Source organism: Malurus melanocephalus, unplaced genomic scaffold (genome assembly GCF_030028575.1).
Source record: "Malurus melanocephalus ecotype Western Australia unplaced genomic scaffold, MMel_1.1 scaffold_437, whole genome shotgun sequence".
In the NCBI taxonomy this organism is placed as follows: domain Eukaryota; kingdom Metazoa; phylum Chordata; class Aves; order Passeriformes; family Maluridae; genus Malurus; species Malurus melanocephalus.
The window spans coordinates 338,861-355,289 of NW_026623669.1; the positions used below are offsets into that span (position 1 = coordinate 338,861).

Sequence of the window (16,429 nt, forward strand, 5' to 3'; positions counted from 1 at the left end):
TAACAAAGCCACTTTTCTTTCAAAAATATGGCAAATCTTATCCAGTGCCCTCGTTTCACTATCTGGCAACCAGATAAAGGTAAAGTTGTTTAATTTTGGATGTTTTTTTCAAATCTGACATTCCAGTATTAGGAAGTGAAGTAGCCTGACATGGAAAAGACTCACCTCTTCCTCTGAAGAAAGGCGAAATTACAGTTTAAAAATAACCAGTGCAGAAATCTGTTTGAGCTTCATTTTCACTTTTACTTCTAAATTCCTCCTAKAGAAAATTCTGTTGAATAATCAGCTCAGGTTTTAAACTTCATACTCTCATGTAGCATAGCATTGCAGTTCATGGTTTTTTACCTGACTTACTTGTGGGGTTTTACACAKACATGAAAATTCTCTTATGTGACATAATGTTTATTTAGTGGTGGTACCGGGATTTTTAAAATTTGTTTGTTTGGTATTGTTTTGGTTTTTTTGGTCTGTTCTTTGAGTTAATTTCAACCTCATGTTGCTGTTGTGATGTCAAATATTTTCTAGATGTTGCCATAGGGGGCATTTGGGATAATTTSCAATTTAATGTGTTAGAAAGTTTGGAAGTGGGATATGGACATGTAATGATGTTTCCACATGAAAGATGACTGACATAAGAGAGCATTTGCAGCTTTTATTTGAATTTCACAAGATTTTTGAATCCAAGCACCATTCCTGAGGCTGAAACCGTTAATAAACGCGTTCTTAAACAAAAGCCCTTGAGCAATACTAAGTCCAAAAATAAAGTGTATCAAAGGCAGTCAGATGGCCTCTTCACAGTGGTAAACCACATTTCATGACACCACAATTCTCAGTAACTTCAAGATATGGAATCTGAGGAAGCATGGCTTTCCGTTGCTGCAGTACAAATACATCCCCGTGAGTTCATTGCTTATCCCAAGGCTAAAGTGCTATAATTTTCTTCTGAAGTCCCCAAAAACAGATACAAGAAGTGCAAATTATGGCATCTAAGATGAAGAATTTTCACAGACCCACAATCCCACTGTCTCTTGAAGCTGTAACAGTTGGCAAGTATAAAGCCTCAGTCTGAGGGTTCAAATCATCACCTTAAAGAAAGAAAATGCAACAGTATTAATTTAAAAATCTGCAGTGATTTAGGAAAATGAAAAGCCTGTTTTTAACAACTGAGTGTTAAAGAGTGAAAGCTCTGTCTTCATTACCTGCAAATTTTTCTGGGTCATAGTGAAGTTACAGTGGCTCTTTAAAGTTGCCGTAATTTACAAGAACATTTGATTGCAATCTTTTCAAAGGAAAGAATTATCTCTCTTATCTGTAGTCCAAATTCTCAGTCTCCTATCACAACGAAGCTATTGCTCACTTTCAGCCATATAAATGAAATAACAAAACTGAAATCTCTTTAGAGAGCATCCATGGGAATGACTGTCAGTAATTCTGTGCATGTGATTAAAAGTGTGCAGAACTGGGACTTCCGTGATGAGTTCAAATGTCCTACATATTCAGTTCTGATACAACTTGAGCTGTAACTGGTAACATTAACAGTACTTGTTCCTGTAACCAAGACTGTATGGGTCATTTCCAAGACAGTCTGGTAAACTATCTGTGGCTTTTATGCTTCAACTACCTACTCATCATGGAAAAAAGGTTCTTTCCAGAGTTTCTCAAAAATATATGATGCTGAGAAATAGAAATGTTTGTCTTCTGACTTAGTGCATGTTGCACAAAGTTATTTTGTCATTAAAATGAAGAAGTAAAACAAAACCACAAAGAGCAGACTCGTCTCCTTTAATTTCTTCATTTCATGAAGTGCACAGAAGAGGCCATGTCCTACAAAGTGGAAAAATTCTACAAAAGTAATACAAAAACCAAGGGGAAGCCACGCTCTGCTCAGACAATGTGCACTGGAATTATGTCCAGGCATGCACCAACGCTGTCCTTCAGAATGCTGCTTGCCTTGAGCTTGTGTTCATTAGTGCATGGCATAATGCCACTRAAGTTTCACATCATCACGTGAAAAATAAGAATGAGCTTTTGGCTACAGCAAGTGTTGATTTGTGAAAGGTAAAAATGTCTTTCTGGAAGTTTTATTTTGACTAATATCTACTGATTCCAGTGGATTGGACAGTTATGGTTAAGATGCAAGCATGGTAATCTGAGGTGATTTAGAAATTAGTGAATTCATGCCCTCTTTACCAATCTCTCACTTTCACCTATAAAATGTAGGTTTTAAGCTGGTGACTTCTTGATGTATTTTTTTTAGTAGTGAGAAACATGGGTGGATTCTCTCATAAATCCTGTCCTTGGAAAAGCCCAATTTGGACAGAGTTGTCTCTGTCCAAAATCTGGTATGTGGTTTTTCTTCAGGCCACTTGGTCAGCTATATAACAGTTTTAGTCYATTTGTGCTCCTTAGCAGTCTCAGGGCTGACCTCAGTAGGCTGTATGAGGGTCTGCTTGGACACCAGGGAATTATGGCTGAACCAAATACCTCAGTACCTAACACTGGCCACAGCCTCTCTCTTTACAATGCATTAACCTGTCAAACTTTTATCTATAGGTAATAAAAGTTATTTATAGAAGAAAGTGTGTTAAGGCCTTTCTTATCATATTGCTTTATACTTTTCTATGGTGGTTTCCTTTTTTCCAGTTCAATTTTRGTGCAGAATAGTTAGATGCATCCTGACAGGTTTTTTTTAGGTATTATCTTCCCTCTGCAATATAAAAATTTCTGGATGTCCAGGCAAGCCAGATGCTCCTAAGATGAGAAGTAGCCCAGGAGATGATAYAATATTCCAGATAAATGAGGTATCATTTCATTTGTTGTTAAAACCTGTAGCCTAATTCAAAAGTATAGCAGGCTATTACCACTAAATCTTGATGCTCTCCAAAACAACCAGCTTTCTGAGAGAATCCTTCTTATCCAAGAGTACTCCAGTTAGTATATGGAGGGGTGTGCTGAGCTATGTATGCAAGGTATTGGTATCTCAGTGAAGGGGAACCAGTTGTAAACAATAAATTGTTACATTGACTGTGAGAAAGTAAAAACTTTAGAAACTGCATTTTTTAGAAACCTATGAAAAAGTGAATTGAAATTCATATCTATCCCCTGCTTTGATATAGCATTATTTAGGTTGCAATCGACTTTTTTTTTTTTTTTTTTTTTTTTTTTTTTTTTTTTTTTTTTTTTTTTTTTTTTTTTTAGATGTAAGGAAGAAAAAACTGAATTTACATTTAAAAAAAATCTCTGTGACTTACTGTTCTCATCTTTCAGGCTAGGGTTCCGTTTTCTTTTCTTTTCTGTTAAAGTAAATATATACAAATTTAACTTAAGCATTTCTAGATTTGAAAGAAACAATAAAATTAAACTGAGCTGTAAGCACAATCAAGTTTATTAGTAAGTCATGCCAAATAAATAAGCTTCTCTATGTTTCTTTCCTTTTGCAAAACCTGAACCAAATTCTTAAGACTTTTCCTCCATTACTGTGAGTACATTTGTCTGGTTTGCTGGAGCCTATTCGTGTGCAAGAAAATTCTAGAATAATAGTCCATTTGCTTTATTACTTTTGCACTACTGCACATGCAAACAAGGAAAGAAACACTGTGATAGTCCTACATCACGCACCACTTTTTCATTTTGCAGCCTTAATGAAACTGAAAAATAAAACCTGTGTAATGTGCTGTAGCTGCAATGCCTTTGTAGCGATGAAGAAAACCCTGTTCAAATGACGCTTTTACAGCCCTCCTTACCAAAGGCAAAGTTTGTAGTCTACACAGAATTAACTGGTGAGTTTTAAAAATGTATCTTTCCACATACCTTGTCTCACATAGCTAACACAGTGAAGAAAATAAAATCCAACTCAAATGATCCAAGATCTCATTATATAATATCTTGTCATCCAGAAATAAAATACTACCAAAGTCACACAAGTGTGCCTAGAGTCACTAAAAGAGGTTGTTCACAGGAGAAAATAAAGAAATAGTGAAAATTTTCACTCTCTGAAGTAAAATATACCTTTTCTGGGTTGCCCATTCTGGAATGTTTTTCTCTTCTGAAATATTATTAGTGCAGAGAGTAGAACAGCTACAGTCACACATGTGGGGATGATAAATGACATCACCAATTTTTGTCTGCTATACTGTGCACTCATTAAAGCTGTCAAAAAAATGAAAGGAAAGTAAATTTATAACTTGTAAAACAGACATTGTTTATCAAGTTATCACTTCGGTTTCTGAGCAAAAGATAGATGTTTGACTAAACAGATTTTTTAAATCTATCAACTTAATGTTTTGTACTCATTTTAGGAATAATTTGTTCTGAAATGTTTCTGTAAAAAGCCCTACAAAAAACCTGTCGRATCTCTCATTTGTATGGCATTTGAGTCTGGCATTTGAAATATTTATATGTATATTGATGAGATCCCTCTCAGTCTTTTCTTCTCCAGACTAAACAGGCCCAGCTCTCAGTGTGTCCTCACAAGACAGACACTCCAGACCCCTCATCATCCCTGTGGCCTTCACTGAACCCTTTCCTGTGTCTCCTTCTCTCGTGTCCTAAGGWGCCCAGAACTGGACACAGCACTTCAGGTGTGGCCTCATTAGAGTAGAGGGCCTGGATCACCTCCCTCAACCTGTCAGTGCTCTTTCTGACGTATCCCAGCCTAGCGTTGGTCATCTTGGCCACAAGGATASACTGCTGGCTCATGCACAGCTTGTTGTCCACCAAAAGCCCCAGGTCCTTCTCTGCAGTCACTTCCCAGCCGGTCAGCCCCAGTCTGTGCCAGCACTTGGGGTCGTTCCTCTCCAGCTGCAGGACCTTACATTCAATTGAACCCCACTGGGGTTCTCTCTGCCCAGCTCTCCAGTCAGCCAAAGTCCCACGGAATGGCAGCCCAGCCTTCAGGTGTATCAGCCACTCGCCCCTTATTTGGTGTCACCAGCTAACCAGCRGAGAGTGCATGTGATTCCTTTGTCCAAGTTGTTGGTAAACAAATTGAATGCACCCGGTATTGTTCTTTGGGGAATGCCACTGACAGCAGGCCTCCAACTGGATTCTGTTCCTTAGATCACGACCYTCTGGGCCCTGTCATTCAGCCAGTTCTTGATCTACTTCACTGTCTGTTCATCTAACCCACATTTCCTTGAGCTTACCTACGAGCATGTTACAGTAGACAGTGTCAAAACCCTTGCTGAAGTTAAGGTATACAACAAAATAGAATAATTAATTAGGAGTCTATCAGGGAAGACACTCATGCAGCTGAAAAAATTTCTTCTCTACTGGCAGGAAAATAGTGAAAGCTACCCTAAAATTAAAATATATATAAAAATACAGACTGGCTTGTTGAAAGTGTATGTTAGCTGAGGCTTCAAAGTCATAAATAACACTGACTTGTTTAGTTTCCCAAGAATCAAGGTAACACTGATTTCTAGAACTGAACTCCAGTGATGGACCACAGCACATGATGTGTGTATGAACACTCTCTGTCCTGTACAAATTCAAGGTCATACGAACCTAAGTGAGCTGAAGTTTCTTCATTCAGTTTTTTATTCCAGAAGACACAGGTGTAGTTCTCATTTGTATTTGGTTTCAGTGTCAAGGTGCTGGTGACATTGTAGAGGCCATCTGCAGTCAGTGTATAGGTGGTATTTGCGAGTCCACTGAGGTTGAAGCTCTTCTCGTTCCGCCAGAAAACCTCTGCCAGAGGAAAGCCTTCTGACTGGCACATAAAAACAATCTTGTCTTCATCTGTTTTTCTCATTACTTGAGTGTTTATTCTCTTGTAAGATGCTGCATAAGAAGTTGTTCAGTGAAATTGTTGTGTGCAACTAGTCATTTTCCCACTTCACTTTTCCTGCTTCCCTTTAATCCCATCTATTGTTTATGGCTATGTCTCTGAGACACTTACTTAAAATGATGAAGAATGTTTTGTAGAACAATGCAAAATTCATTATTCAAYCTTACCATGCCTACAGCCACAGAACATACTCCAGTACTTTATGCAAGGCAGCAGTTGACACTTAATTTAAATTATCAAGACAGAGGATGCAAGGGAAATCTTATGAGACTCTATTTTCACTTTTTGAATATGCCACTTCAAGAAAAAGGCTGATTTTCTTTTTTGTTTCAACATATTTTCATCATATTAGAACAAAATTTACTTTTCACAGGAACCAATTTGGGTCTTCAGAATGTCTGTGTCCATTTTTGCATTTGGTAAAAACATTTGGGTGAAAAACAAATGCTGCCTTGTATCATACATACATGCTGTTAGTGGGAAACACTAGAAGTGTTTTAAAGGTCTGGTATGACATGCTGTCCAGTAACATATACCTTTATTACTAATGTCCATTTGGCTTCTTTGAACACATAAAATCACATGYCCTTGCTCTGGGAGCTGCAGTCACTTGGGGAACTCCCAGACACTTGGGAAATTGCAGCAGGGTTCATAACAATATCAAAGCATGTCTGAGAAACTTTTAAGAATGACCAGAAGTGGCCCAGCAAGGAAGGGGATCAAACAAGAGCAGAGAGGTAGTGGCACTGGACAAGAGGGTATGGAAAGAAGGAGACGGGGYGAATGATGGAAGGAGAACAGATGCTGTCCGCCTCCAGCCCCAGATGTTGAACCAAAGGCTAATGAGCGCTAAGACAACTGCTTTGGTTCTGCTGGGTGCTGAGGACAAGGTCTTGGTGAGAGAACCAGCAACAAATTCCTTCAAATCAATCAGTTTCTACCAGCTTGTAGGCGTTTAGAAGAGATGTCTTAATGACTACACATTTACATTCAATGTAACCACTCACCCTTTACTTCCAAAGCAATGTACTTGTAGTCCACACCCTGGTAATCAATGAGACAAAGGTATGATCCTGCATCTGTGATCTTCACCTTGGTGATCTGAAGTATGGCTCGTCCCAGCTTCAGTTCACTGTGTAGAAGTGATGCTCTTCCTATGTAATCAGGATCTTGGGATGGAGGGACCACCTTCCCATTGCGGAGTGTGTACACTCCTTTTGATTTTGATGAGTCCTGCCTTTTCTGCTCCCAAATAACAGTCAGGAGTCGCAGATCTACTGAGCCATTCAGAGAGAATCTGCATTCCATGGTCACGTTGCTGCCATACTCTGCAATGTAGAGCTGTTGAGGAACTTCAACTGTAAATAAAGCTACATAAGGAAAAGAGAAATGTTTCATTTGTTTCATAAAACATGCTCTGCAATTCTTTAAATTTGGGCAAAACTCTATCAGATAGTATATACAGATAGTTTACTGTATACAGGTAATCAATAACATGGTTACTGGTTTGACTAAATTTTAATAATTTTTTGTTCATATTCACATTAATATTTTTAAATATAGTAATTATAACAAATCATCTATATTTTGTATTGCCAACAGAATCTGAAAGATGAGGGTAAAATGAGCAAGTTTTCTTTTTTACCTTTTAAAAATAATTTATGACTGAGCCAGTGATTAAACAGAGAGCATTTTTATGAAATTATAATGGTCTCTTACACTTCCTAAGACTGTTGTAAAGATAACAATTAATTGGGGGAGCTGCAAATCTAATTTCATTATCATTTACAAAAAGAAACTGGATAAACATGGATAGCTCAGAAGAATTGCTATATAGCAATTACAGTCTCCTATGAGCCTGGAGCCATGTGAATATGATTTGATCCCATGCATTTTCTCAGATATGTGCAGCAGTATTACAGAAAATATTTCAGAATATTCTTAAACCTTCACCCAATTGGAAATTCATGTTGTTATGAATAGTTTGCTATTCTAAAGTACTTGATGTAGCAGAGCTATTTGCAACACACCATTCAGTATACCTTTTACTACTTTCCATATTGGGTGTACCACATACTGGTTAATTTAATTCAGGACCACTCGGAAGTATTGGTAGCAGCATTCCAAAGAGAAGTCTGTGCAACTGTTTATGCATTCCTTTTATTTTGTGTGTCTGTGAAATATTTACAGGGAAACCTCCAGTTCCTCTTAGCAACATTTGTTTATTCACTCTAATTCAACTGTAATTGAGGGAAAAAATGATGTGAAAAAGTGCCAAGCTCCTTCTGGATTTTAGCCAGAGGGATTCTGCTACAGGCATGGATGGGAACACAAGTAAAATCACTTCACTCCACCTCACACTGAAGTTGTTCTGCTTCACAATGGGCACTGGTCATCCTCCTTCTCACACCGTGCCAGGTGATGCTGGACATCTCAGCTGCCAGCACAGAATGTGGTTAAAAAAAAAACTGATTGTGGAAAGTGACAGACACCTGTCCTGTGATCAATCAGTGCCAGTGCCTGCTGTGAGACATTGGAAAGCAGAGGCTGCAGACACCACTGACCATTCAGCAAGAGTTGCTGGAGGTACCTAAGCCCAAGTACTAAGATTTGCTTTAGTTCTGCTGGTAGAACTGAAAGGCAGTTTCTCTCTTACCTGAAACCATGGAGAGCTGCATTTCCAGCAACAGCACGGTGAGGATCTGGAACATTTCCTCAGGTGGGTCTGAAACAAAAACAGGATTGCATTAGAATTTGCAACAGCTACCATCAGCTGAGGAGATCACAGCCATGTTAGCCTTTAAAATCCACCAGAGCTCATAAGAACTAAAAGAGAAACAAAGAAAATCCTTTCTAGAACAACTCATTCAGACACAAAGGGTATGAACCAATGGCAATGAAACAGTGGCAATAAAGGGGAATAAACCATTTCCACAACTTCACTCATGACATTTCAGGATCTGTACTTTGCAAGCCGTCCTAAACAGTCTGACAGGAAAATGCTTTTACATTTTTTACCACCCACGAATAATCATCAATTGCAATTGACCTCTCCCATGCAGGAGAGATTCATAAACAAGTACAAGCAGATTTTTAACTGCCTGCACCTAGTTTACAAGATTTGTAACCCTGTTTTTATTTCAACTCCGCTTTGCATGGGTCATTTTGCAGGTTCTTATCGCCTTACACCAAAACACCAGGAAATAACTGGAACACATTGTGAGGCAGTGGAAATCTTAGGATGGGTAAATTAAAGTTTGCTTCAAAAAGGATTAGAATGAAGACTCACTGCTGCTAACTCTTTCACTTTGCATATGTCAGTATCTGACATGTACAAAGTGCCTTGTGTTACTCATTGTAAACCARCAGTCCTGGAATAATGCTGAAGGARAAAGTACAGTTTTAGAGTGAGTATTTTCCTGTTACAGTAGCAAGCAAATTATCAAATATTTTTATACTATTGTACACAGATCAACGTAACTAGAAAGAGAAAAAAAACGCAGCCAAACAATAAAGAAATACAAGGGGCAAAGTTTATAGCAAAACAAATCAGAGAATAGAAAAGGAGGAAGAACAATTTTGAATAAAGCTTGCTAACATACAGTATAATCTGAAAAAAAAAAAAAAAAAAANCCAGAATAAAACCCAGAAATAAGCTACAAGGAAGTAGAGAAGAGAAGGAGCAATTTTTGACTTCCCCAGAGCTAGACTTATTGGAGGAGGGGTTCAATTTTACTTCCCTATTCTTTTGTGGGCTCAGCTTGAAACATGCTCATTCCAATTTTCTCAGGTGCTGCATTTCTCTCGTGGCTTCTACCCTTGAGCTCTCAGTGTCTTGGAAAGTGAGGCTCAAATTTTAGCATATTTTAGCARATTTTAACAGCCAAAATTATGGGAGTTTTCCTGGAAATTTAGACCTTAATCATATGATGTCACAAATGAAGTCTTTATTCAAACTACCGTCACCTGAATTATTGCATGCAAATGAAAGCTAGTTACCTTTACCTGACAGAGTCCATCACTACTTAATATGTGATGTGAACTGTAATTTCTTTGGCTGTGTGGGAAAGGAGCTAGTAAATAGCTCCTGTTTTCTGGATGCAGAAGAAAAGACTGTTACTGTTTACCATCCTCAGTCTCCTGCTACGCTCACTACTCCACTCAACTTACCTTGAAGCAAGTGGACATCAGAAGAACTGAAAGAATGGGACAGTATTTCATATTATTTAGGTCCCTGGATTAACCTTATATGAGACATTTGAGGTAATCTGGTGGGTTTTTATAGCTCAGAGTACACTGAGAATGTAGAGCATGTTTATTTTATATTGTAAGGGTTGGGATTTTTTTTTTAAATATTACTGAGAGTAAAAAGGTAGAATAAAAATAAGAAGATACACAGTCAAAACCACAGAAGACAGAAATAATAATTATTAGATTATTATTTTTTAAAATTATTTTCTCCTTATTAAGTAAGAATAAATCTTGCCTGACCACAGGGGATTARTATTAGAAGAGCATTAAACATAATATAAATATACAAAAGAACCAAAATGTGAGAACATTTTCACTTGTGATAAAGAAAGAAGTCATGTACTGCTTGTTGGAATCAGGAATGATCTGCATTAGACAGATCAAAGATCTGTTAGCATGGATGTATATTAGAAGGGCCAAGTTGTGTCAGTAAGGACCTCTGTCACAAGGCATCTTTCTTTATTGCCACAATCTCTGCAGCAGACATCAAGTTGTTGCGCAGCCTCAGTGCAATCTACCAATGCRACTTCATCATGAGGCTCTGCCGCCTGACACACTTCCATAGAAAAGTCTGCATCTGGAAGGTGATTTCCTCTGAGCTTGCACTGCCAACCATGCGTTCTGTTACTCATTTTCTTCCTGCTTTTTGTAGAGCATATATCACACCCTGCTCTGCAGTATTCCTTGCACACAACTATCCCAACAAGCTTAGGCACATCACTGCTTTTTTTTTCCTTTAAGCAAAAGGCCATTTCTAAAATGTATTCTTCATATGTCTGTTACAAATTCATGGAGATAAAATGAAGGAACATTGCACCATAAAAATCATTACTTAATGGCTCTTTCAGTGAAGTAAGGAATTCAAAATACACATCTGAGAAGAGTAAGAAGTTGCATGACATTTCAACAGCAATTCAGATCCAGGCAGTAAATTGATTTCCCAGACCAACCTGCAGAAGAAAAAAGAAGTTATCACACGGTGCTGTGTGTTTATGAGAGTTTAGTGGAAAAAACCTTGGAGAGTTGAGGTGAAAAGCATCACACCAAACATCTAAAGATCATCATGGATTTTTATGAGTTGTAATAATTTCAATGAAGATGTAAGGCCCAAGACTGAAAATATGAAAAGTGATATTGAAAACATAAGTATGACTATGAATGCACAAAAGGAGGAATATAATCTTATCTTTTTATACTATTTTTTTGCTTTACTGAAAGTACTAAGCTGAAACTCCTACTTGACTTTCATTGGCCTGCAAGTAAGTAAACTGCTAAGTTTCATATTAGTGAATGCTGAGTGAAATCCAGATGGCAATGATAATAAATTGCTAAAATTCCACCAAAGACCGAAACTACACCAACTATTGTTTTTCTCTTCTTGATTCATTCAGTTGATCATGCCTGTGGCTTCAGTCCTGGCCCCAGCTCATGTATCTGAGGGATTATAATCCTTGTCTCAAAAATGGACAATTTCTGGCCAATAAAATACCTTACTTCACATAAAATCTTAAGGGTTTGTTCAAAATCCTTCTGGTAAGGAGTAAAAAGGATAGTTCTTGTTCCTCCAGAAAATTTAGACTCAGTATTCCTGTTTCAAACTGTACAAGGTGTATGTTCCAGGTGACAAAATTATTCCGTCTTAAAAATAATGCATATGCTTTATTCAATTCTACAGACAGAAGCAAATAGGTGTTGATCCTGACAAAGCTGGATGTTACAAGGATGCTCTCAGGAACTGAAACTGGTGCCAACACATGAACTTCAAACTGCTACATGCTTAAACCATGGAACTCTCGAGCAAAAGCTGGGATAGCTTGCTTAAGTAGCTGTGCTTTGTGCAGACCTCTTTGGTTTTTGTTTATTGTTATGGCAACTGGATCGCATTTTCAGAAAACACTCATATGTGACTTGCAGGTTGGCAATTGAGGTTGGTACCAATCTAGTCATAAGAGTTAGGACTGATTTGGCTTTCATTTTATGTCAAGTTTACAAGAAATTTTTTAAGCAAAGGAACATGAAGATCACAGAATTCTTTGCAATCTGCTCCTTTCTAATAAAGATTGAAAGCCACGTCTGAGTAATCTAAATTAAATCCTATTCTTTTCATCCCTGAAATATCAAAATGCTTTTCTTAAGTAAAAGAAGCATTTTCATATAAGAACCTCTGAAATTGCCTTTGGTTAGTACCCTTTCTGTGATTGCTCCTGCTCATTACARGGGGCATTTAAAGATTCCTTCCAACTGAAATAATGATCTGGTTCCATAGTCCTATGATTGTTCTCAGCACAAGTTTAACAAAAAGTCCTGAATAAAATCCTTATGCTGTCCACTAAACTAAACAACCAGGGGCACGGGCCACTGATTCAGACAATAAATCATGGAAAAAAACCCTTTCCTGTAAACATGGTTTCAGCTATTAAAATATTTGTGTTCCAGCAAATGGACAATTAAGAACAGTAAACACATTTAGCATCCACATAATGAAACTTAGTAGCATTACGCAAGGAGAATTTCTTAGACCAATAACTTCCACTAGAATATTCAGAACAGTTGGAAAAGCTAAACAAGCTTTCAGGCACACTAGCTTTTCTCTGGGTTTAAAGCAGAAGTCAAATCAACACAGAAGTTCACAATGATCACTCATATTGCACTCTGGAAGATCAAAGGAATAAAGAAATAAGGACAGGTGTTCTTACAAAGTGGAAGAAATCGGAAACATTGAACTCCACAACTGGGAGCTGGAAGGATGGAAATGTCACCAGGCCAGCCAGTTGGTGTGTGTCCACCTGCACATCAACTGTCACACTTTAGCAAACAAGGTATTGCAAGTGGTCTGAAAGACTGGTGAGACATCCTGAGCTAGTARACTGCTACAGATTTGAAACACCATTACTGCAATTGATCTGTTCACTCCTGCTTTCAGGGTTGTTGCTCTGCTGCTGACAGGGTCTGCAACATTACTGAACTGAGATGAGCTCAGACCACACTTTTCCTTGTCCCTCTCCTTCTACACTCTGTCTCATTGTATTGCAAAGCTAGAACCTAAACTAATCACAGCCCAGTGTCTTCTCAAAATGTTCTCAAAATTCATCTTAATCAGGAGCAATCAAGCTGTATTAATAGAGCATTCTACTTGGTTCCATTTGACTCTTCCTGCATGATATGGAGTTTTATGCTCACTTGTTTTGTCTTTTTCTGTTACTGAAACTCACTTGCCTTCTGTGCATCTTGCAATGGAAGCAAGCTTTTTCCAAAAGCTTCCTTCTAACATTCTCATGTGTGCAGAAAGACACAAATTTTTGGCATCCTCATGAAMTGGCCAAGCTGACTTTACTTTCAGTAAACGATCCAGTTAAAACAAAACCAAACAAAAAGTTAAAGAAAAAGGTTTAAAAATCCTAGATCAGAAATGAACAACAAAATAAACAAAAAAGATCCTCATACAGATACAGCTGTTCTATATCTCACTATCAGAAAGAAGGTACTTTGTTTTCATTTCAGGTATTTCATAAAAAAACTAACTATGCATGTTAAAATTTGCTCCAAATCCATTTCTCCAGCTTGTCTCAGTATATTCTCAGGCATAATTTTTTGCTCGCATTCTTTTCAACCCATTTGATTCACATACCATCTAACTTGTTGTTCTTCCTCTTTTTGCACACTTATTGCAGTCCTTTGCTGCACCTCACCACACAGTCAATTTGTTGTTGGGACCATTGCTTTGTTCCTGATGTTCACCTGTGACAGCCAATTTGCATATTTTCAGTCTGCCCTCCATCTCACTTCAGCTTTCAGGTGAAGAGATACAATTTCTCACTTCCTCCTTTGCTCACACCACCTAGGAATCCTCACTTTCCCTGAATTGTTTAATTGTCTCTTGTTGTATTTTTTCCACAGCCACTTTTTTTGTTCCATGACAAGTGCAATCATTCTAATACAACCTTTTTTTTTTTCTTTGCCATATATGGTAGGAGAGAATTCAGATGAAATTTTGTTACAGGAAACATTACTACATTTAAAATGCAATTGTGTATTCCACAGAATTCAGCTCTTAGCARCAACGCTGAGTACAGAATAACACCYTGGCATAATACACTGCAAATTTTATTCCATATCTGCAGCTTCTACATAAAGAAAGTCTTCTCAGAGAGGCACAAGAAATTCTCATCTTCATAACCTGTGCTCCTTCTGGGATGCAGAAGGTGRAAGTCTCCAGACTTGCTGTACAATCAAAAAACCCCTACTGTTTGCAGGTAGTGGGTTAATAACAACTAAAAGAAAGTAAACAGGAACTTATGGATACAAGTGTATACAGAGGTTTTTTTCTTCCTTCAACTCTTCCCTGAAATTCAGAATGAAATAGTTACTAACAGCTATACCCACATATATAAGCTGAAGAGGTTCACCTGTGCCACTCCTCTGYTTTTGCCTATGACAGAAAAGAGAGTTGCAAGAGAGGTTCAGCTTCTAAAACTATCAGGGTATGAAGTTATATGAACCTGTGTTTTAGGATCTGGAACTTATCTGGTCTCTTGTTCAGAATCAGAGCCTATATTACAGAAACAAATTGAAAATAGACTTAAGTAAATTTTCAGAATCTTGGAAAAAAAAATCTGTAATCCATCAGTCAGAAATACAGTAAAATTTGCATTTTCTCAGTGTTATACTCACATCAAATCTTTATGCAGTCATTGAGAGGATCTGATTCACATAACAGCAAAGATTTTTCAAAGCTCTATCCTATTTGCACAACAGCAGAAACTACCCAACTCTCATGACAGTGCATAACATGCACCAATAGCATAGCTTGTAGGCTGATCTTATTCAGGCTTTATGAGACAAAAAACTGGCTGTGTTAAAAGGGTTCAGTTTCAGTTTCATGCTGAATGCATGCTGAGCTCAGTTCTCTGCATTGCTGAGAACTGGCACAAAAAAAAAAAATACAAAGCATTCTGTAAATTTTATATGCTTGAATTCTGCTTTTGATTGTATTCATGATTTTTCTCTGGGTTTATAACCATTTAGAGCACTGTCCAGCATTGGCATCTAAACTTGCATTTACTAGGACTGTTCTGTATTCACTGTTCACGTTTTCTTAGTTTTCACCAGATTAATTTTATAAGATTTCCCCAAGTGATTACCTAGTATTTGCAGAACCCATTTCCTCTTAATTTTCATACAAATTTATGTTATTACAAAAAAAAAAATACAATTATGCTATTCAAACACTCGAATGAGGTTGTGGATCTCGACTCTTACAAATACACTTTTAGAGGGCAAAGCCTGGGCAATTGTTTTTAAAATGTCACTGCTTTGAGTAGAAAATTGGATTAGGTGACTGACAGATCTCCTTTCCAATATAAAAATATTTTGTTCTATTAAATAGCTTTATCCGTGGATATATGTTTTCATTGTTCATCACTCTACCTTTTAATTTATAATGACATCATGARTGGGAGATGTAAAAGAGCATACAGATTCCTCCCAGGTTTCTAAGATGCATTGGTGCTACAGGTGGGACACCTCTTCTGTCTCCTGTTAGTTTTTCATCACTTGGGAGAATTGTGCTCTACTTCAACACACAAAATKATTGTGCTCTCAGTCCTGTGAATTCTGCCTGGTTTGAATCCTACCTGGCTTGGGATGATGTGTGATGACTGCCTGCCTCACAACTCCCAACTGGTTTAGGTTGTGAAATTGTGTCTCCTGCTGCCTAGTACAGAGCAAACCTGTTCAACAGAATGACTGTCACATTATTTTATTTTTCCTCTGTAAGTTCATCATGTGTAGCCCTGTCACACAAAGTAATTCATGGGTAGTCTCACCTTTTCCCAGAAAAGCTCCAATGACTTCTTTAGCAGCTGTCCAAAGTCAATGATTTGGATGACAGAAAAGAAACACCAAAGTTACTTCACAGTCACTGTCACCGTCTTCTACTCATTCTGAGCCAGTTCTGCCTACAAGAGGTTTTCTTCATGTGTTCCCGTTTTAGCACAGGGAGATAGTTCAATGAAATTGCCCAGGAGTCAGTGGTTTGCTTTGGGCACCTCATGARCCCATAGCTATATGATTTGTGTGGGACAATCATACATTTGCAGGATCAGATAAATATGGAGAGGGACACAGGGAATCTGGAAGAAGACACTGAAAAAAACAGAAGTCCTACTGTGAACATCAGCAGAAGCAGAAACCCCACTGTTAACATCTGTCATTTTCCTGACTAGCCATGCTTGAATGATGCACCACAGGTACTTTTTGGTAAAGAGGGAAAAGGGACACACATCCTGCATAYTGGTCTATGAAAAGCTGTGCTGGTAAATAACAGYRATTTTTTATTATTATTATTTAWATTATTGGTTCTTTAATGTAGTTGTTACTAGGAATAGCTTT

The 16,429-nt window shown here is 37.7% G+C and overlaps 1 protein-coding gene across 1 annotated transcript; it reads right to left on the bottom strand.

The window, feature by feature from the left end:
- Positions 1-651: 651 nt before the first annotated feature.
- Positions 652-14,800, bottom strand: PDCD1LG2 (programmed cell death 1 ligand 2). Its single transcript, XM_057380134.1, has 7 exons — positions 14,711-14,800; positions 8,445-8,513; positions 6,796-7,158; positions 5,506-5,781; positions 4,009-4,149; positions 3,252-3,293; positions 652-1,085 (listed from the first exon to the last, which is right to left on the bottom strand). Exons 2-7 carry the CDS (start codon positions 8,497-8,499, stop codon positions 1,003-1,005), a joined length of 960 nt encoding a protein of 319 aa, XP_057236117.1. The 5' UTR covers positions 8,500-8,513; positions 14,711-14,800; the 3' UTR covers positions 652-1,002.
- Between the last annotated feature and the right edge of the window lie 1,629 nt (positions 14,801-16,429).